The sequence below is a fragment of the Hipposideros armiger genome, unplaced genomic scaffold (assembly GCF_001890085.2).
Source record: "Hipposideros armiger isolate ML-2016 unplaced genomic scaffold, ASM189008v1 scaffold_106, whole genome shotgun sequence".
Lineage (NCBI taxonomy): Eukaryota > Metazoa > Chordata > Mammalia > Chiroptera > Hipposideridae > Hipposideros > Hipposideros armiger.
In genome coordinates this window covers 952,446-974,999 of record NW_017731456.1, presented here as the reverse complement: position 1 = coordinate 974,999, position 22,554 = coordinate 952,446, and the positions used below count along the sequence as shown (strand labels likewise).

Below are 22,554 nucleotides of genomic sequence, written 5' to 3'. Positions count from 1 at the left end.
AAACTATTAGTCTTGTTGCAAAAAGTTCAGTTGGTTTGATATGTATGTTCATAATAAACCGATTTTGGGGTTTTGTAAGAATTGAAAATCATCTGTGAAAAAAATTATGAGCATTTCACCTGAATTGCCATCAGGCTCACCAGCCTGTAACTTTCCAGGATCAACCTCCTCTGTCTTTTGAGAAAAAAACTCTCTCTGCTTGCCTGGCACCTCTCCTTCCAGTTTCCTCATATTACACAATGAATCCATAACTGCTTTTCCTAGTGCTGTCCACATTCTGTCACATAACTGAAGTCTAGAGAGCAGATTATTGTTAAGTACTGTGAGGCTCTTTTACTATCTCACTACCAGCTTTGTCTTAGCATTGTTATTCGTGTTCTAGCTTGACCTTTGTTCCTCCTGATAAAGGATCAGAGTAAAAGGAGTTAAGGTTATAACGTCTGCCTCAAGCATTTGTGGTTGTCCTTATTCCAAGGACACTTTTTAAATTATTATTATTATTAGTTTCAGGTGTACAAAACAATGCAATAGTTATCCTTTTCACCGAACCTCACAAAGTGACAACCCCCCATATCATACATATCCATTACAATTCCATTGACTCCATTCCCACACTATACTCCACATCCCATGACTATATATGTATTAAATTACAGTTGACATATAATATTATTCAACAGCAGCTTCAGATGTACAGTGCAGTGGTCAGGCCTCTACACCGTCCATGAAGTGGTCTCCCTAATAAGACATGAGTCCATCTGGCCCCCTAAAAAATATTTACAACATTATTGATTATATTTCCTAGACTGTCTTTTCTATCCCTGAGGCCATATTGTAGTTACGAATACTGTCTCGTCCCTTCCCCTTCTCCCTCATCCCGACCCCCGTCCCATCTAGCAATTATCAGTTTTTCCTCTGTGTCTCTGAGACTATTTCTGTTTATATTTCTCATTTATTCAGTTCTTTAGATTCCTCATATAAGTGTGATCATATGGTATTTGTCTTTCTCTGACTTATTTCACTTAGCATAATGTTCTCTAGGTCCATCCATATTGTTACAAATGGTTAAGATTTCCTTCTTCTTTATAGCTGAGTAATACCCCATTGTGTAAATGTACCACAGTTTCTTAATCCAGTCATCTACCAATGGGCATTTCGATTGTTTCCAGGTCTTGGTTATTGTAAATAGCACTGCAGTGAACATAGGATTGCATATATTTTTTTGAATTAGTGTCTTGGGTTTTTCAGGATAAATACCTAGGAGTGGAATTGCTGGGTCATAAGGTAGTTCCATTTCCAGTTTTTTGAGATACCTCCATACTGATTTCCATAATGGCTGCACCAATCTGCAATCCCACCAACAGTGTACCAGGGTTCCCTTTTCCCCACAACCTCACCAGCAATTGTTGTTTGTTGATGTATTGATGATAGCCATTCTGACTGGGGTAAGGTGGTATCTCGTGGTTTTTATTTGCATTTCCCTAATGATCAGTGAGGTTGAACATTTTTTTCATATGCCTGTTGGCCATCTGTATGTCCTCTATAGAGAAATGTTTCTTCATATCCTCTGCCCATTTAATTGGGTTGTTTGTTTTTTTGCTGTTGAGTTGCATGAGTGTTTTATATATTTTGGATGTTAATCCCTTATCAGATATATCATTGACAAATATCTTCTCCCATTCAGTAGGCTGCCTTTTTGTTTTATTGATGGTTTCCTTTGCTGTGAAAACACTTTTAAGTTTGATGTAATCCCATATCTTCAGTTTTTCTTTTACTTCCCTTGCCCACAGGATGTATCAGTAGAAATATTGTTCAGGGTAAAGGTCTGCAAATTTACTCCCTATATGTTCTTCTAGGAGTTTTACGGTTTCAGGTCTTACATTTAAGTCATTAATCCATTTTGAATTTGTTCTTGTATATGGTGTAAGGAGGTGGTCCACTTTAATTTTTTTGCATGTGTCAGTCCAATTTTCCCAGCACCATTTATTAAATAGGCTATCTTTACCCCAGTGTAAATTCTTGTTTCCATTGTCATAGATTAGCTGTCCATACGTGCATGGATTTATTTCTGGTTTTTATGCCAGTACCCTACTGTTTTGATTACTGTGGCCTTGTAGTATGTTTTGATATCTGGTAGCATGATACCCCTGACTTTGTCCTGATTTCTCAGGATTGCTGTGGCTATTCGGGGTCTTTTATGGTTCCATATAAATTTTAGGATTATATTTTGTATTTCTGTGAAAACTGTCCTTGGTAGTTTGGTAGGAATTGCATTGAATCTATATATTGCTTTAGGCAGTATGGACATTTTAACTATATTAATTCTTCCTATCCATGAGCATGGTAGTTGTTTCCATTTATTTGAATCTTCTTTTATTTCTTTCTTCAGTGTCTTATAATTTTCTGAGTACAGGTCTTTTACTTTTTTGGTTAAATTTATTCCTAAGTATTTTATAGTTCTTGAAGCAATTATAAATGGGACTGTGTTCTTAATTTCTCCTTCCAATAGTTTATTATTGATATATACAAATGCAACTGATTTCTGAATATTGATTTTGTATCCTGCTACTTTATTGAATTCATCTATCAGTTCCAATAGTTTTTTGATGGAGTCTTTGGGGTTCTCTCTATATAGTATCATGTCATCTGCATATAATGACAATTTTACCTCCTCCTTACCGATTTGGATGCCTTTTACTTCTTTTTCTTGTCTGACTGCTGCGGCTAGCACTTCCAGAACTATGTTGAATAAAAGTGGAGAAAGTAGACAGCCTTGTCTTGTTCCTTATCTTAAGGAGACTGGTTTTAGCTTTTCCTCATTGAGTATGATGTTAGCTGTGGGTTTATCATATATGGGCTTTATTATGTTGAGATATGATCCCTCTATTCACACTTTGCTAAGAGTTTTTATCATAAATGACTGCTGGATTTTGTCAAATGCTTTTTCTGCATCTATTGATATGACCATATGATTTTCAGTTTTCATTTTGTTAATGTGGTGTATCACATTAATTGATTTGCGGATATTGAACCAACCTTGCATATCAGGAATGAATCCTACTTGATCATGGTGTATGATCTTCTTAATATATTGCTGAATTCTGTTTGCTAATATTTTGTTGAGGATTTTTGCATCTATATTCTCAGGGATATTAGCCTGTAGTTTTCCTTTTTTGTATTGTCTTTGTCTGGTTTTGGAATTAGGGTGATTGTGGCTTCATAAAAAGAGTTTGGGAGATTTCTCTTCTTCTGGGTTTTTTGGAATAGTTTGAGAAGAATAGGTGATAATTCTTTTTTGAATATTTGGTAAAATTCACTTGTGAAGCCATCTGGTCCAGGGCTTTTGTTTGTTGGGAGCTTGTTGATTACTGATTCAATTTCCTTGATGGTAATCAGTCTATTCAGGTTTTCTGTTTCTTCTTGAGTTAGCTTTGGAAGGTTGTATGCTTCTAGAAAATCATCCATTTCTTACAGATTGTCAAATTTGTTGGCATATAGTTGCTCATAGTAATTTCTTAAAATTTTTTGTATTTCTGTGGTATCGGTTGTCCTTCACCTCTTTTATTCCTGATTTTACTAATTTGAGTCCTCTCTTTTTTTTTTTTTTGATGAGTCTGGCTAGAGGTTTGTCAATTTTGTTTATCTTCTCAAAAAACCAGCTCTTGGTTTCATTCATCTTTTGTATTGTTTTTCTGGTCTCTATTTCGTTTATTTCCTCTCCGGTCTTTATTTCCTTGCTTGTATTCCCTTTGGGCTTATTTTGCTGTTCTTTTTCCAGTTCCCTGAGGTGTAAGGATAACCTGTTGATTTGAGATTTTTCTTGCTTCTTTAGGTAGCCCTCCACTGCTATGAACTTCCCTCTTAGGACTGCATTGCTGCATCCCAGAGATTTTGGGTTGTGGTGTTTTCATTTTTGTTTGACTCGAGGTATCTTTTGATTTTCTCCTTGATCTCACTTTTGACCCACTCGCTATTTAGTAACATGTTATTCAGCCTCCATGTATTTATGTGTTTTCCAGATTCTTCTTGTAATTGATTTCTAGTTTCATAGCATTGTGGTCAGAGAAGACACTTGATATGATTTCAATCTTCTTAAATGTATTCAGACTTGTTTTGTGGCCTAACATGTGGTCTATCTTGGAAAATGTTCCATGTGCACTTGGGAAGAATGTATATTCTGTAGCTTTGGGGTGAAATGTTCTGAAAATATCAGTTAAATCCAGCTGGTCTAAGGTGTCATTTAAGGTCGCTGTTTCCACATTGATTTTCTGTCTGGAGGACCTGTCCATTGGTGACAACAGGGTGTTGAAGTCTCCTACTATGATAGTGTTACTGTTGATCTCCGTCTTTATGTCTGTCAATATCTGTTTTATATATTTAGGAGCGCCTATGTTAGGCGCATAGATGTTTACTAGGGTTATGCCCTCTTGTTGAATCGATCCCTTTATTATTATGAAGTGCCCTTCTTTGTCCTTTATTATATTCTTCAATTTAAAATCCATTTTATCTGATATAAGTATCGCTACTCCAGCTTTTTTCTCAGTTCCATTTGCATGAAATATTTTACTCCATCCCTTTACTTTCAGCCTGTGTGTGTCTTTTGATCTGAGGTGATTCTCTTATATACAGCATATGCAAGGGTCTTGCTTTCATATCCATTCAGCTACCCTATGTCCTTTGATTGGAGCATTTAATCCATTTACACATAATGTGGTTATTGATAGGTGTGTCATTACTGCCATTTTGTTATTTGTGTTCCTGGTCTTCGTTAGTTAGGTTGTTTTTCTCTTGCTTCTGCTTAAAGAAGCCCTTTAACATTGCCTGCAATGCTGGCTTGGTGGTAATGAATTCCTTTAGCTTATTTTTTTCTGGAAAGCTGTTTATCTCTCCTTCAATTTTAAATAACCTTGCTGGATAAAGCAATCTAGGTTGTAGGCCTTTGTTTTTCATCACTTTGAAACCCTCCTGCCACTCACTTCTGGCCTGCAGAGTTTCTGCAGGAAAGCTGGTTGATATTCTTATGGGGGTGCCCTTGTAAGTAACTTGCTGCCTGTCCCTTGCTGCTTTTAGGATTCTGTCTTTGTCTTTAACCCTTGCCATTTTCACTATAATGTGTCTTGGTGTGGGGCTGTTTGGGATCATCTTGTTTGGAACTCTCTGCACTTCCTGGGCTTGTATGTCAATTTCCTTTGTCAGGTTAGGGAAGTTTCCAGTCATTATTACTTCTAATATGTTCTTGATCCCTTGCTCCCTCTCTTCTCCTTCTGGTATTCCTATGATGTGCATGTTGTTGCACTTGATGTTGTCGCCCAGCTCTCTTAAAATATTTTCAATGTTTTTTATTCTTTTTTCTTTTTGTTGTTCCGCTTGGATGATCTCTGCTATCTTGTCTTCTAAATCCCTGATTCGATCCTTCTTCATCCAATCTGCTACTAATTCCATCGAGTTTGCTATTTAATTCAGTAATTGTATTCTTTAGTTCTAGCTGGTTGTTTTTCATGATTTCTCTATCCTTCTTTACATTCTCATTAATTTCCTTGAACATTCTACTAATCAGTGTTCTGAACTCTGTCTCCAATAGGTTGTTTACCTCTATTTCCTCTAGTTCCATTGATTCAGGAGGTTTCTTCTGTTCTTTTATTTGGGATGTGTCTCCTTATTTCCCCATTCTGGCTTACTCTTTGTGCTTGCTTCAATGTAATAGGTAGATCCCCTAGGTCTCTCAGGCTTTTCTGGGTGGACTTATGTGGTGTGTGTCAAGGACACTTTTTTTTTAAAGACATTTTTCCCAAGCTTAATTCTTTTTAGGTTTTAGCCTTCCTGACACTTTTTTAACAGGCTCATCGTGCTTGGATATGTGTCCCCTCCTTTTATCTGCAGGTTTTTAAAATTCTTTTATTAAAAGTTGAGTATATGCTTTTTTTTTTTTATAAAAGAGCAGCATGTATAGGATAAAAACAAAAGTTCCCACCTCCAGCGTCCATTCTACTTCCCAAAGCCTTGGTGCTGTCCTTTCCAACTCACGAATGTCTTTCAGGGAGCCTCGTAACAGCCAAAGGAGTCATAATCTGTTGTCTGCCTCGTCTTTTTTCTTCTTCATTGGGCTTTCATTCTTTAGGAATGCACCATTAGAACTGAAAATCTCTGGTCTCTTGTGCGCCGTCTTCCCTTACAAAGTTGTCAGACTGGGCCCTCTGAACTTTTAGAAAGTTCTTAAGTGAAAAGAAAATCATCAAAGTGTCTAAAGATTGCCTTGTCCCTAAAAGTAACCTGCCCCATTGCACAATCTTCTATGCCTCAGCAAGGAAAACCCTTTGGCCTTTAACATTAAACTCCTATGAACACCAAGTGTTTTTCCTTTGTTGCCAGGAGTTTGGGGATATGAAGTGGAAAGAAGAAAAAATGTTCTTCTACTTTCTTCCTTCTTAGCCAACTAGCTCTCAAGAAGCAGGGGTTGGGGAAATCATCAAGATCATAGTAAAAAAAATATATATATATATACCCTGAAGTTTATAGAAGCAATGAATATTTCCAGTGTTTATGCTCAGATTCCACTTGTGTGTTCATTTTTTCATATTGTCAATCACGTATTCAAATCTTTCACACCTGGGGTGCAAAGGTGACAAAGACACAGTCCTTACCCCCAAGATGCTCACAGTCTAGTGGGAAACAGGCAGGACACCAGTGTATTAAATGCCACAGAGACATTTAGATACACAGTAAAAAGTCCATATTGTGAAAATACTCAAAAGAGGCAGAAAGATTTTACTGGAAGTTGAGTTTTAAACAATAGGTAAAAGGCTTCCTGAGAAAGACCTAGGGAAAGGGGCTCTATGAATTCAGAGGTCAGAAAAGCCATCAGTCCTACTGGGAATTGCTATGAAATACAGTCAATCTGCTTACAGGGGAACAGGTGTCTTTTTATTTCATTTTTATTCAAACACAAAAAGTAAGGAAAGCATAGAGAATATAGTCAATAATACTGTAATAACTAGGTATGGTGTTAGATGGGTACTAGACCTATTGAGGTGATCACTATATAAGTCATATTAATGTCTAATTGCTATGTGGTACACCTGAAACTAATATAATATGATATGTCAACTGTAACTGAAAAATTAAAAAAAATATATTTTAGGGCCGGCCGAGTGGCTCAGTTGGTTAAGAGTGCAAGCTCTGAGCAACAGAGTCAACGGTTCGATTCCCACATGGGCCAGTGAGCTGCGCCCGGGATGAGCTGCAGCTGAGCTGCCAAAAGGCGGCTGGATGGCTCAATGGATAGAGCATGCACTCTTAACAACAAGGTTGCTGGTTCACTCCCACATGGGATGGTGCGCTATGCCCACCCGCAACTAAGATTGAACATGGCACCTTGAGCTGAGCAGCCCGAGCTGGCTGTGGATGGCAATTGGGCTTGGAGCTGAGCTAGCTGCACCCTCCACAACTAAGATTGAAGGAAAACAACCTGGCTGTTCCCCTTCCCAATTCCCCAACACTGTTCCCCTTCCCCAATTCCCTAATAAAATCTTTAAAAAAAATTTTTTTTAAAGTAAGGAACAATAAATATTCCAATGTGTTTGTCAACTTTATTCACACAAAACTCAATGGCATTTTCACCTGTGCACCCACAGCTCTCATTTTTATCTCTTTTATAACACTAAGCACATTCCAGAGGCCCTGTATGATGTGGGCTGTATACATATCTGCCTCTCCCACTAGTACTCAAATTTTAAGACAAGAATATTAAGGTCATCCCTCATTTTGATATCCCTCAGATCACCTAATTCCTAAGGAGGATCTCAATAGAGTATAATTCAACGTAAATCTGACCTGTTCATCAGTCTGTGTACAGCCAGTTGTATTTGATCAAACTATACCAAACCACCACAAAGACAACAACAGTAAAGTTTACTCACCAAGCAGTGGACAACACAGACGTTTTTAGGGTTCTGTAGTAGCCAGTTGTACATATTCCGACACACAGCAAAGAGGTTGTGCAGACTGGGTGCCTGCCTAATGGGCCAGCTGCATTCTGAGACCTAAGGGACACAGGAAAAGGCAATGAGTTCCCCTAGTGACATCTTCTCCATAAACAGGTATCCCGCCAAACAACTTCTAGAAGTACTATGCTATCCTCTTTTAACATAGCCACGAAGAACTGAGAATAGGATCCAAACATAGAAAGAAGAGTTGTTTCACCCAGTAATTTTTTAATTAAAAAATTCCGTTTCAGTTAAAGTATGAAAACACATTTGAAAATACATTTTAAATCCAACAAGACCATTTAAACTACATATTTGGGTTTTGTTTTTTTTAATTCTGCGAGGGTCCACAAAATTTTATTTCAATGAGCAATAATAGTGCCTCAGATAAACCTCAATGACTATAATACTACCACTGCGCCAAGCTCAAAATTTAATTTCTGTTAAGTATAAAATGTTTTGACCTGCCTACTAGATGTTTAATTATAGGTTTATCTTATAAATTATACACTACTCCTAATTTTATCCCATCTCTCATGAAAAGTGCTGAAGAGTGAGCCAAAGCTTGTTCAGGGTTCTTTATTTCTTTCTCTTCTAATGATGGTACCCAAAATTCCAGGGGGCCAACCTTCAGGATTTTCATTCATTTAATGTACATATTCATTTAATATGTTATATAACATTAACTATGTTCTAAGAATTCTGTTTGGCTCTGATCTATGTAACAATCATATAAGACAGGCATTAATACGGCCCCATTTTGCAGATGAGAAAACTGACTCTCAGCAGTTGTCTTTTCTAAAGTCACTCTGCTGGTCAGTACCAGCATTGCAACCTGGCCTTCTGAATATAAATCATTATGCTACAACAGTGAGCTAGTTGAGACCATCATTTGCCTCAAAATACGAGGCATGAGCCTTCACTGATTAGATATTCACTAATTTAACTAATAAACAATAAAGAGAAGCTTAGACCTGGGCAAGCTTTGCGACTTCTTTATCCTTTCTTCATAAAATGTGGGTAATGATACCTACCTACCCACCTACCTCACAGGGTTATGGGTACGATGTGAGAATGTATTTCAAGGACTTAGCTCAGTATCTGACACGCACAAAGGGATCAATAAATGTTAGCTATTCTTCTTATTATTATTTTATCAGGTAACTGCCAATGTAAAAAATGTCTGAAAAAAAAAGAAAATGAATGAAGCCGTATGGCGAGAGTGAAGACGAAAGGGTCAGATCATACAAGGCCTTGTTAGGAGCTGGGAGAGGTATTTAAGAAAAAGAGTGACTCTAAGATCTGCATTTCCCAAGCTGTCTCAAGATCCAGTATGGATGTGGATGACATGACAGTAGTTCTGGAAACCAGTCAGGAGGCTGCTGAGGAGTCTATGTAAGGGATGATGGTGGCTCAGACTTAGATGAGTAGCAGTGGTGCACAAAATGATTTGGAAGAGTCAAGAAATAGAGAGGAAGTGGAATACCTATACAACACTAGGATCACATGGTAGCAGTGAATGAGTGTGGAGGGGTGTGCTAAGAGAGAGAAAGGAGAGAAAGAATCAAGGATGACTCCAGGTGTCGAGCTGGATAAAAGAATGGGAGCAGATGCCATTTGTTGAGTTGGGAACTCTGGGCAAAGAATAGGTTTTATGTCAATGGTATCAGCAGAAAGCGCCCTGAAACACTAACACCACTGGCCTAAGAAAACCCAAATGTCTCAAATTCCTAATATTTAACGGTGGGGAAAGGGAAGCAGGAGAAATCTGTTTGGTTTGCCCTTTTCTGGTAACCAGATAATAACCAGTCAAAATCTAAATGGGAAATTATGTGTGGTTTCTGTAGATCTGACATCTGAAAGCAAACACGTGGCATTGCTCTCTATGCCAAGAAAGCCCATTTTGGGCGGGGGGGTTAATTTGTAACTTTTTTTTCTACAAGATGATTGTGGGGTAGTGGCAGAGGACCTTTCAGGACACCCATTTTCCTGTATCTTTGGGAACGACAGATGTGGCTTATTAAACAAATGAGTTGAAATGCTTGACACAGCTACAAAATAATCCAGGGTGATCCAGTACTGGGCCTCTGTTGATTTAAACTCTGTTAACAGGTTGTCCCTTTAACCCAGCAGTCTTCAGGGCTATTTCTGGCCCCTTCTTGACCTCCAGATAGATTCCCCTTTGATGTAGTCTCGAGATGATATACTGATTTTTAAAAAATATTAATAATAACTGGGAAGATAAATTTTACCATCAGAGGAATTGCAAAATGTACAGCTGCACAAGCTACTTCCTGTTTGCAATGCTCTCTCTTCCCTGATAAATCCTTACTCACCCTTCAAAACCTAAGTTCAAGCACTCTCTTGTCTCTGACGGTTTCTCTCACACCCACAGGCAGAAATGTTCAGTCAACATGGTCATCTTTGTACCCTTGCCCTTGTTCATTTTCATTTATTATAGCTTTTATTAGTAGAGCAACATGGGTCAGCTGGGTTTTCACCTTGGCTTTACCACTTACTACCTAACTAGCTTAGGAAAGCTGCCGCTCTCTCCAAGCCTCAGTTCTCTTGTGTGTAAAGTGATAACGGGCATTACAAACATGTTGTGAGAGTTAAGGAGCACAACATAAACACAGTAAGTGCCAGCTTATTGTCAAGCTGTATGCAAATGAACTGTTTCTGTCTGTCTCCCATCTAGACAGTCAGGCCCAGAAGAAGATACACCATAACTTAATTAATTCATTTTTGTGACCCAAACCCAGGGTGCATGCGCTCGTTGAATGGAAGGTGCTCAGTAGGGATTTGCTGAGTGAAAGAATGAACCTCACTTGGCGATCTTTTCTTGTAATAAAATTTGTCTACATGTGCTATATCTGAAATGAAAAAAACAGGTGAATCAATTTTGTTGGTTTTTTTTAGATCACAACCATGTAAAAGTGTTGGAAATGTGTTTTCCCAAGTTGTATTTTTAAACCTTTTAGAAACTGTATGTCACCCATGCGAACACTAAATGCTAATATCTATAATAAGTCTAAGCTAATAGTTGGCTAAACTGTTCTGAGCACAATAGGCTAATAGCTCCAGAATCATTAAATCAATCAAATAAATAATATTAATTGAAAGTACTCCATAATTACATATTTACTCGACATATAATTACACATCATTAAGCAAACATACAATTACAATTTTTTAAAAACATGTGCTCTTTCCAAAGGGGAAAAAACATTAAGTCATAAACAAACCCAAAACATGTTCAAAAGGAATTCAATCACGGCAAACTGGTTGTTTTGTTTCATTTTGTTTTGCTTTAGCTCTCTGGGATTCACAGCTTCATGCAGTGAGCAAAGTCTCTGGGCATGTGACACTTCACTCTGCCATCTCCAGTCCCTTTGCACACCTCCTGGAGCTGCAGAGCATCAGAGAATGTCATGTGGATTACAGGGCTGCCATGATACTACCCAGGGGGGAAAGAGGCCCAAACAGCACCCAGGCTGGATGCCATTTGATTTTCGTGTCTCCATCACCCCAAGCACAAGGTAAGGTGGTATCGGCATCCCACTTGTTGAGCATACGAGCACAAGGTGCTATGGAAAATCATACTGCAGAGCTATATCCAGTGTTTTAAGAATCTTGGAGGACAGGGTTATTTCAGTCCATCATTTATTGTGCCATTTTATTATTACCAATGTAATGGCTACCACCTACTGAATGCTTACTCTAGGCCAGACAGCTGCTATCCCATGTATTCCTTAAGCAACCTACAGAAAAATGTTCTAAGTATTTGTGAGACAGGTACTCTATTGTCATCCCCACTTTATAGAGGAGAAAACTGAGTCTCTGAATAGGTGAAGTAACTTACCCAGGAACAGAAACAGCAGAGAGGTGAACCTATGGCAATTTTTAAAGTTAAAATTTGTGTATGTTTTATAAATCTTACCTCAATAAAAATAACAATAAAATTGGTGTACTTTCTATCATACCATGCTCTCTGATGACTATTTACTCCCATTCCATCTTACATTTGCGGGGCTTTGTGCGATGGCTATATTTTACCAAATGTCTTTACCAATCAATTCACCAAAGCCTGCAGAGCTAGAATATGGGGATCCACTGTCCTCTGGCTCTTGGCCAGTGATGTGTTTTTCTACCCAATTGCTTCCTGTCCATACAATGATGCATGGTGGCAGAGAAAAGATGAAGCATAAGCTCTAAGGACATTCCTCTATGGCCAACCTCTTCGCCAACCAGCACCCCACACGAGACATAACGGGGGCTGGCTTTGGTGAATTCTGGAAGGAAAAGGGGGAAAAAAAGAGTTGACCTTCATACAATCATGAACCCAAGTTGATAATTTATTTTCCAAAACCCAAGCTGTTCCCTAAGGGGAAGAAATCCTACAAGATTATGTGGTTTAGAAAGAGTCAAAATGAGTCAGTAGTAAAGCTAGGTTTATTTTTTCTACGTTACTAAAGGGCTCCTTCAGCGCCCCCTCCTTCCTGTTTGGGCAGCGGGAGGAGAAGGCTCAAAGGTGGCCCTGGAATCAATTTACTCAGAATGAAAGAACTTTAGAACCGGGCCAGGCTTGGTGGCCCTTCATCCAGTAACACCAAGAAATGTGTAAAGCAGTGGTTTCTGATATTCTGGGGCACAGCTATAAACCAGTGCAGAAACTGAACCCTTGTCCACACACATACACACACTCACAGAGTGAATGGGTACACTGTTTATTTGGAGGATGGAAAAAAAGATCGGGTATAGATCTTTTTTTGGTGATTACACAACACTGGAGTGTGTTTAATGATGCTGAATTTGTACACTTACAAATGGTTAAAATGATAAGTTCATGTTATGTATAGTTTACTACCATGAAAAAAAAAAAAAGGAGTGGAAGCAGATGGTTAAACGCGCTGAAGCCCATCCATGGACCTAAATACACAGGGACCTGTGTCTTTTTAACTCAGATTAAGAATATCAGGCTTCAATGATGCATCTCGTTAGTCTCCAGGACTTTATCGTCAACATCAGTACTGTTTATTTCCTCAAGATGGATACTGGCTAAGAAGAATAAAAAACTGACATTCAATACCTCCTCCTCTGCTGTTCTGAACAGGTATTCTAACCCTTCAGTTTGAAAGCAGGACTCCCTCTGCTTTGTGCTGTTTTCGGCTGAATCCCCTGTTAAAACTGAGACTAAACATAGAGTCCTATTTTAATTTTCTGTTAAATAAACAAATACGTACTAAGAAAACTGCTTTTCGATGATTGCGTATGATTCCTTCAACCCATGTGACTTCTAAGCCTAAAAGCTCATCAAAATACAGACTGACGCCCCCTCAGCAAATAAAATCTTCCTGGAAAGAGCCTGTCTTTGCGCCACGACCACCCGTGTCCCCAAACACACATCACATAACACAAATGTAAAAGTGACTGAATTCAGGTTTTAATGCACAGAGATATACACAAAGCTGGACACCTGAGTCTGTAAATCAAACCAGTCTCCTGTTTGGTCTTTCCCAGCATTAGTATTTACGGAAGACTCTGCCATGGACATTTATTAAAATAAGACTTAACTGCAGACTTAGCACTCCCCTGACCTAAAAGAGGAAGAAATCGACTGGAAGATGAGAAGGAAGAGAACTTTCTAAGTAATGCAACAATGAGATGCAATTCAATTCACGATGTTAGTACTGGGAAGAGAAAGGCCTAGAGCGTGACAATAGCCACATCAAAAACAGAGCTAAGATGAATATACTGCGGTTTGGGGACTGTCTACCTGATATGCAACTGAGGGTTGCAGGAGCCAGATCAGAGGGTCTAGTTCCATTCTGCAGAGTTTTGGGACTATCTGGGAAGGGCTAAGGACATCACACAATCCTGTATTTTAGGGGGAAGAGAATTGGAAAAGCTTTGTGGCATGTGGAAATGCTCCTCTTAGTGAAGTTAGGCTAACAGAGAAGGGGGAGGGTGTGGCAATAAGTGGCTTTTTAGGGAGAGGGAGCAGCTCATGCAAAGAGACGGGGTGTGTCTCCCCTGGTTGGAGCATGGGGTTTAGAGGCAGTGGAGAACAGTGGCAGATGAAGCTGGAGAGGCAGGCAGAGCCAGAGCATAAAGAACCTCTAAGATGCATTCTATAATTTGCAAGAAAAAGAATAACCCCACACCTTTCACCTACGTAAGACTTACTCATGCTTCAAAGTCCAGCTTTCACTGCTGTCTCCCTTCATTAAACGCCTTCATTGAGTACTGTCCATATTATTTGCATTTGTCCTGGGTTATATTTTTAGAATGTCCTGGGTTCTCTCTCCAACTAGGCTTAAGTGCCTTGAGAACAAGAACTAAATATTTATTTTATACCTATGTGTTTAACAATTCTTGACACATGCATTCCTCTGAGCTACATTTTAGCCATGCCAGGCCCTATTCTAGTAGCAAATGAAATGAACATTCTTCCTGCCCTTCTAGGGCAAGTGAGAGCAGCCTGCCGCAGATTAATTTGGTATGGAATTCCTGGTTCCTTTGGTAAGGCTGTAAAGATCGGTCACAAGATAATGAGTTACACAAATAAATACCTTTCTTTAGATATCTGTATAGCGACTCCTTTTATAAATGCTACCCAAACAAACATCTTCGAATGTACGAATGCTTCTCTAATGATGTTATATCTTTATTTACTTCCAGTGGGAAAATGGTCCAGGCTACCACAGATCTTTCAAGACCAAATAAAATTTCCATGAAACATTAGGCAGGATGTTCCACAGCCCTTCAGTTATGAAAATGATGGCACCGGGTCTCCAAACAAGAAAAAAAATCAATTTGAAAGATTTGCATCGGAGTTAGAAACAGAGTATCCACCCACATTTTTGCTTGACATTAACTCACTTGTTCTGAATTAGCTAGTAGAGGGAATAAGAGTGGGAAGGGTGGTTAATTCTAGGGAATTTTAAAGCGTTACATTTAAAAAATCCATTATAGAATGCCCATTTAGAACAAACCCCTTCAGAATGGTTTTATCGGTGCTTCTCAGAGAGCGCTCCCCAGGGTGACAGAGGGGCTGCACCCAGGAAGCTGTGAGCAATGCAGATTCTCACTGCAACCTGTCCTGCTGAATCAGAAATGCTGGACCTGGGGGTATAACAAGCCCCCCAGGTGATTCTGGTGTGCACGAAAGTTTTAGAACCACTGGGTTACTTCTCGCCTATTCGGGAACACTCTTGAGAAGACAGTCCCTAAAAGACACTCCCTTATCTTACTGAACAATAGGGCAGAAAGGGGCCTTAGAGAGCATACAAATCAACCTTCTTGTATTTTTTTTTATATAGATCTGGAAACTGATGCCCAGAGGTGAGCCATGGTGACTGAAATTTGGAGTGCAGTATGTTCTGGCATCAAAGCAGAGATCCTAGGTCCACAGCATGGACAACCAGCTACCATTTAACATATTTTAAATATGTGAAGTTTTACTCTTAAAGAGTTCCAGGTATACAGAAAACCCTTTCTATTTATTAATAGACCCCGATGTTGCTGCAGAACCAATCAAAGAGAAAGGCTAAGTCAAAATATTTGAAGATGTTCTTGAAAGAGAGACAGAAGCCTTATTTTAGTTGAGTAAATCAAGAATTCAGTGGCCAGAAACATCAGGCTTGACATCAGATTCAAACCAAAGGCAGCTCTCATGCTCCTTAACCAGCCTGAAACTAGGAATAGTTCTCTGCCTAGTTCCAGAAGCTCCTTAAGAGGACAATCCAGCTTTTCCAGGTAATACCGTCGGTCCAGGGTAACGGTTAAGCGCAAAAGCGTTAGGCTACTTACTGGTTGTGAGTCTTGGGCAGGGTACCTTACCTCTTTGTGCCTTAGTCTCTCCAGCTACCCCAGAGGACTGTGGAGAGGATTTCATGAGACACTACATGTAAAGTTCTTGGCCTTGTATACACACGCTCTGTAAGTGTTGGCTGCTACCCTCATGACTACTAATATTAGCAATATTATTACCAACCCTGCAGTGTAGACTATTTATGTGCTATCTTCACTTATGAAAGAAGCACTTTTATTGAAAGTCAGAAAGCGATTTCCATTAATACTGGTGTGTTTGTGCCAGTTTAGCCACACTGCCTCATCGTGATGCCCAAGTGGCAATAAGGAAGGGTGACAAGCCTAATTAGTGTTGCCATATAAAGGGAGCCAAATGCCTTAGGTAGCAGTTCAGTCTCTAAATGAGCCTTATAGCAACGTGCCCTAACTGAGCCACCAAGCACGACTGAGTGGAGGCCCCAAATCAGGTGGTATTTCACGGACAGATAAACGTTCCTGCAAATATCTTCACCCAAAGAAAACCCTCAGAGTACCTCATGATGGCCTCATAAATATTTTGTGGCTAAAAATGTGCAGTGTTTGTAGTTTTTCAGCTTCGCGTGCCTAAGAGCAAAGGCTTTGAGGATAGCTCTTCCGAGGAAACATACCGTCCTGTCTTCAACCATGTGATCCCCGAGCTGCAATTCCTTACCCTGCTGTGAAACTTGGCAGTTCGGTAAGACTTGGGCGACAGATTGTACACCGTGTAGTGGTCCAGATGTCTGGAATCCAAAAAGCTTCGAATGTCATCGACTTGATTCCTGAATCCTATGTCAACACTGTCCAGAGGGAAGGACATCACTGGGAGGGTCACACAGAAAGAAAACGGGTTAAACAGCTCTATTGTCGTGATGGGTGGCAACTGAAAGCTGCATCTGAGCAGCTCACAAACACGAGAAACTTACCAATAATTCTGGAGGTAACGTAAGTGAAGTCTAAATCTCCCTTCGTGTAGCTGAAAGCGAAACAGGAAAGGGCACTCATTACAATAATCTAAATATGCCAAGATTTCTCTCTCTCAGTCTCTTGCCCATTATCACCTGGGACACTTCTGTCTCGCTGGCATATTTTGAATTCCCTCAAGGCCTTCTCTCTAACAAGGAAGCACTGTTGAGAGCAGACAGCCCACACCCTAAAGCGAGTAAATCTACCACTCCAACCGGTGTACCTTAATACCCTTTGTAGAAGACACTTTATAAACAGGATCCACTCAAAATGAAGAACAATGTTTATTTATTAACGCTGATCATTCCAGCCACTTTGCCTTTGGGAAAATATCTCCCATAAGTGTCAGCAGCCAGTGGGTAGGGGAGGAAGTGATGGAGAAAGAACAGAGGACATTCTCTTTCTGTCTACGAGGCCCTCATTGGGGATTGGAGGTAAGGGATACATTTTACTTTTGAACATAGATTAAAATGTTCATTAATATACTGGACTTGACATTTGAATTTCTTATTCAAAATTACACAATGTAACTTAAAGTGACCCCAGAATTTTCCAATACCTAAGAATAAAAAAAGAATTCATATGGCCTGCTGGTAAAAGTTTTCATACAATGGAAAGGTAGAAAATTTCTCCCATTAAATAAATGTTGAAGGGTTATTAAGATAGAAAACCAAAATTCTGTTTTGATGGCAATCCATGAGTATTGCTTCTTCAGGCTGCATAAACATTATTATCTCATTTAATTCTCAAACCACCAAAAGACACGCATCCTACCAGGGTATAAAAGGAAAGCTCAGAGAGGTTAATAAACTGGCCTTAGGTCACACGGTTAACAAAGGGAGGTTATGCATTAGAACCCAGGATGCTATATTTGAAAGCTAGGGATGGCAACAACTAGACCGTCATGTACCAGGGAGCTGAGTCCTCCCAGCTTGTGCTTGTGGCTTCTGAAGGACTCAACTTTAGGGCTTCAGTGACTTGGCTCAATCAGATCCCTTGCAATTATATCACAAAACTGACAATCTTTGAGCCAGACAAGCCATTGGCAGGAAACCTTTGGGGGCACGGAGGTCCATTAACTCAACTAAGAAGAGCACACATACCTGGTAACCGATTGTATGACTCGGGAAGATGTGTCTTTGAGGGTGTCTTTCAGGTTGTCCTTTAGGTTACTGAAGAGTCTCCCTGCACCTCCTTTTACCATGTCAAAGAGACCACCCCCATAGCTGGGCTCCATGTCTGGAGACGAGGCACCTGCCAACGAAAAACAGAAAAAGAGGTGATGGCTCCGACTGCACAGGAAACCAGCCCCTCTTTGTTCCCAGGCCATCTCTGAGAGTCTGGAACAAACATTCCTGGAAGCTACGTCCCGCGCTCAGGATTTAGCGACTCTCAGTTATGGCAGTGCTGCTTGCTTTCAGAGCCCGAAGCAAGTGCCACCCTCAGTCCCAGGAAAAGAAACTTCCAGAGCTGCAGTCCAGAACTGCAGCCATGCATCATAGGTGCCCAGTGAGCACAGGAAATGTGGTGGCTACTCCAAACTGAAATGGGCTGCGAGTATAAAATACACACCAAATTTCAGAGACAGTACCAAAAAAAAAAAAAAGGATCTCATAATATTTTTATATTGATTACATGTTTGTTGAAATGATAGTATTTTGGATCTACTGAATTAGATAGATTATGCTACTAAATTAATGACGCTTGTTCCTTTTAACTTTTTGCATGTGGATACCAGAAAATTTTAAATTATATATGTGGCCTGCATTATGCTTCTTTCGGAGCGTGCTGCTCCAGAGAGAGCAGCTGAGAAAGAGCTGCGAGCGGCTTAAAAAGGAGTCCAGGGCCTCCTCTGGCCCTGGATGGAGTTGACTGTTAGAAGGCCCATTCGTGGCTGTCCCTCAAAGTAACAGTTCACTTCTATCATGGAAAACACCTTGTGAAGGGCCTTTATAACAGCTTTTAGGCCTGAGGATGCATGGTGGTCATTAATGTTATTAGGTCACTACTTCAGGTTCTTCTCCGTCACAGCTTCATAACATTGTACTTGCTGGCTCCTTCTGGTTAGCTCTAGACCTGAGTTTCTCAGCCTTGGCACTGTGGACATTTGGGGACAAATACTTCTTTGCTGAGGGTTGGGGGTACTGCCCTGTGTACTGTTAGTGTGTTTAGCAACATCCCCAGCTGCTATTCACTAGACAGCACCATGGTGTCCCTCCCACTCACCCAGTTTCAACTAAAAAGGTCTCTAGACATTGGCAAGTGTCCCTGGGGTGGCAAAATTACCCCGGACTGAACACCACCACCACAGCTCTAGCCTATGATGTGAGTGAAGTTGTTAATGTGTCACTTCCAGTATCTCCTGGGTCTCTGAGAAAGCAGCTTTGTGACAGAGCTCCCAGCTGACCTTTGATGAATACTGTAGCAAGAGTAAGGATTAACCCTTTCTTATTAGAAGCCACTTCATTCCCATTTGGGCGCTATCCATTACCACAGTGCAGCTTAGCTTATAAAGATCGATACAGGAAGGCAGCAGAAGACTAATGTAAGCAATGCCCAGGTAGGCTCTACAGCCCAGCGGACAAGAGCATGAGTCAATCTCACTAGGGTTCGGGTCCCACTTCCTACTCCTGTGTGACCTTGGGAGATCGGTCTTTCTAAGCCTCTTTCTTCCTGTCTGTAAAATAAGGATGAAAATAATACCTAATTCACAGGGAAAGGTGAAATGAATGCATATGAAGCTATTAGCATAGTTCCTAATATATCTAGGGGCAATGGACTGTAGCTATACTATCATTATGCCACATTCTAAAGATCCTATGTTGCTATTTTTAATCTTGGTTCACTTTTCAACTATATGATGGCACAGGGCAAGAATGACATCTATTATTTTTTTTAAATTGCAATATTTATTGTGCACTTTAAAAATGTGATAAGAGGATAGACATGTTAAGTGTTCTTATCAAAAAACAAAAACAAAACCACACACACACACAAGAATACAAGGAGATTTTCAGAGGTGATGGATATGTTTAGAACCTTTCTTATGGTGACACTATCACGAGTCTATGCCTATGTCCAAACTCATCAAGATATATACATTAAATGTGTATAACTTTTGTATATCAATTATAGTTCAACAAAGCTAAAAAAGTAAATTGCAAGAACAAGGAAAGTTGGAGGAGGAATCTAAAGATTTAAAGTCCAAGACAAATTAACCGAGCACAATGTGTAGAACTTAATCTAAACAAACTGTAAAAAACAGAATGAAAGAAAAGAAAAATGACATTTATGAGACAACTGGAATTTGAACACTTAATAGGTATTTGATATTAAAATTTTATTGTTAACTTTCAGGTATAATAATAATATTTAGTTACGTTGAAAACATAGTCCTTATCTTTCAGAATACTAAAACATTTCTGAATAAAAAATTGCAATCTTTAGGATTTTTTCAAATAAAGAAAGAATAAAATACTCATGTACATAAGAACTATAATTGCTAACATTCATATAGCACTTACTATTTGCTAGTTCTTATTCTAAGCATTTTACCTATATTCACTCATTTAACTCAGAGAATACCTATGAGGTAAGTAATATTACTCTTGTATTTTCTATATCAGAGAACTTACACACAGAGGTTAACAAACTTGTCTAAGAGTATACGGCTAGTAGGTAAACGGCAGAGGTGGGATTTGAGCCCAACCACATCCCTCTTTCTTCTCCTAGTACTATCCTGAATTTAATATTTAGCATCCCGAATAATTTCTTTAAACTTTTGTTACAGATGTAGGTATCCATAGGCAATATATTAATATTGTTCTCCAAGCTGTTAAGCTATATATAAATGGTTTTCTGTTTGCAACTTAATTTTTTTCACTTGCCATGTAACTTTAGCTCACTTAAAGTATGCATCCATCACCCACTAAGGTTGGACAATAAGACTGCCCACTAAGATGGACACTAAGGGTGTTTGCTAAAACAAACAATGCAGTTATAAACACATCAACCAGATTATATATGGGAGATTCTCTCTAGGTTATACCTAGAAGTGAAATTTGCTAGTAGATAGGATATGCACATCTTCAAGTTTCTAGATATTCACAAATCATTTTTCAAAGTAGTCATATATGTGTAAACTATTACGTGTAATGCATATGAGCTCCCTCATTCTGTATATATTCTCCTTAACATGATTTTGTCAGACCTTAAATTTTTTTACAAATCTGATTAGTATGAAGCAATATTTCATTTTGTTCTTATTTTGTGATTTTCCCAATTACTGGTGAAGTGGCTTATTTTTATTGTGTTTATTGGCCAGGCAGCTGTACTTTAAATCATACTTGAGGTACCTACTACAGTCCTACATGCCACTTAGATGCTCATACATACACCTATAAATCCGTGCTGACTGTTAGGTACTTCTATCCTGATCACAAGAGCTAGTGCCGCCTCAGTCATCATTAGGCATCTCTCTGAAAAGGAGGCTCTATTAGAAATTGCAAAGAACAATCAAGGCTGATGAATAAGCAAATGAGTATATTATTGTTCTAAGAGATGACACCAAATTGATTATCGAGACTTCTCTCTGACTCTCAATTTCACGCTGGAATAGAACTCCAAAGCACCAACCTATTAAAAGATATAAATATCCTTGATTATCTAAAAATCAGACTCTCAACATCACTCAGGCTGCACGCTCTGCTCATTAGAGCCTTAGAACCCTTCAGAAACAGAACTACTTGTCAGAGCCCATCTGTAACCTTCATATATGCAAATTATATGTCAAACTAGCCAGGACACACACACACACAAAAGAGAAGAACATTATCTGATTTTGTCCTGACGGTTCTTTTCGGTAGGTATTCTGGTTTTCTCTGATAAGCTACATGAGGGCCAGCAGCACAGACCCTCCACAGGACATTGGAGCCTCAGCTAGTTGAGAGAAGTTTCAAAAAATGATACAACAAAGAAGGAAATGGTGCAGTTAGAAAGTGATGCAGAAAAAAAAAAAAAAAAGGACTATAGGTCAGGAGTCAACAAACTACAGCCCACGGACCAAATCCAGCTTGTGGATTTGGCCTAGTTTTTGTACAGTCTGTGAAATCAGAATGGCTTTTTCATTTTTAAACAATTGAAAAAGGTCAAAGAAGAATAAGGTTTACTATAAAAGGTGAAAACAATACACAGGTCAAATGTTCGTGTCTATAAGTAAGGTTTTTATTGGAACACAGCCGCGTTCATGCCTGTACATATTGTCCATGGCTGCTTTCATGCTCCACGGCAGAGCTGAGTAGTTGTGACAGAGACATTACGGCCCACAAAAATCTAACATACTTGCTATCTGGCCCTTCACAGAAATTGTATCATCCCTGCACTAGATGGTTAAAAAAGACTTGTACTCTTAGGAAGCCAGAGCTTGCCATTTTTGATACTTTTTTTAAAGCTTCAGCTAAGATGGCAGCCAGTGAGAAGACCACCTGGGCTTCATAAAGGGTCCTCAGGAATTTGAAGATCCCAGAGGGTGGGAGTGAGAAGGACAGAGCTGAGAGAGCATGAGAGCAACATCCAAAGAGAAAGATCCAGGTCTATGCCTCTAAGGCTCCAGGTAGATTCTTGTTCTAAGGTATCTTGTTGTTTTATAATCTAAGCCCCCAAGAGACAAGCATCAGAGAACTGCACAGTGCTCCATCCCCATCATTTCTAACGGCGTAATAAACAAGTTTTCTTGGGATTCCTGATGTCTACAGGGTGGCAAGCAGCCTCCTGCCCC

The 22,554-nt window shown here is 39.4% G+C and overlaps 1 protein-coding gene across 9 annotated transcripts in view; it reads right to left on the bottom strand.

Moving 5' to 3' along the window:
• The window catches only part of DNAJC6 (DnaJ heat shock protein family (Hsp40) member C6), a 146,915-nt gene that overhangs the window by 31,978 nt on the left and 92,383 nt on the right, over window positions 1-22,554 (bottom strand). For all 9 annotated transcript variants that reach the window (XM_019646724.1, XM_019646722.1, XM_019646726.1 and 6 more), the window contains exons 2-5: window positions 17,882-18,032; window positions 16,739-16,788; window positions 16,486-16,634; window positions 7,917-8,039 (exon numbers count right to left, since the gene is read on the bottom strand). In XM_019646724.1, the coding sequence (XP_019502269.1) occupies window positions 7,917-8,039; window positions 16,486-16,634; window positions 16,739-16,788; window positions 17,882-18,015 (456 nt within the window). In that variant the 5' untranslated portion in view covers window positions 18,016-18,032. The remainder of the gene's footprint in view (window positions 1-7,916; window positions 8,040-16,485; window positions 16,635-16,738; window positions 16,789-17,881; window positions 18,033-22,554) is intronic.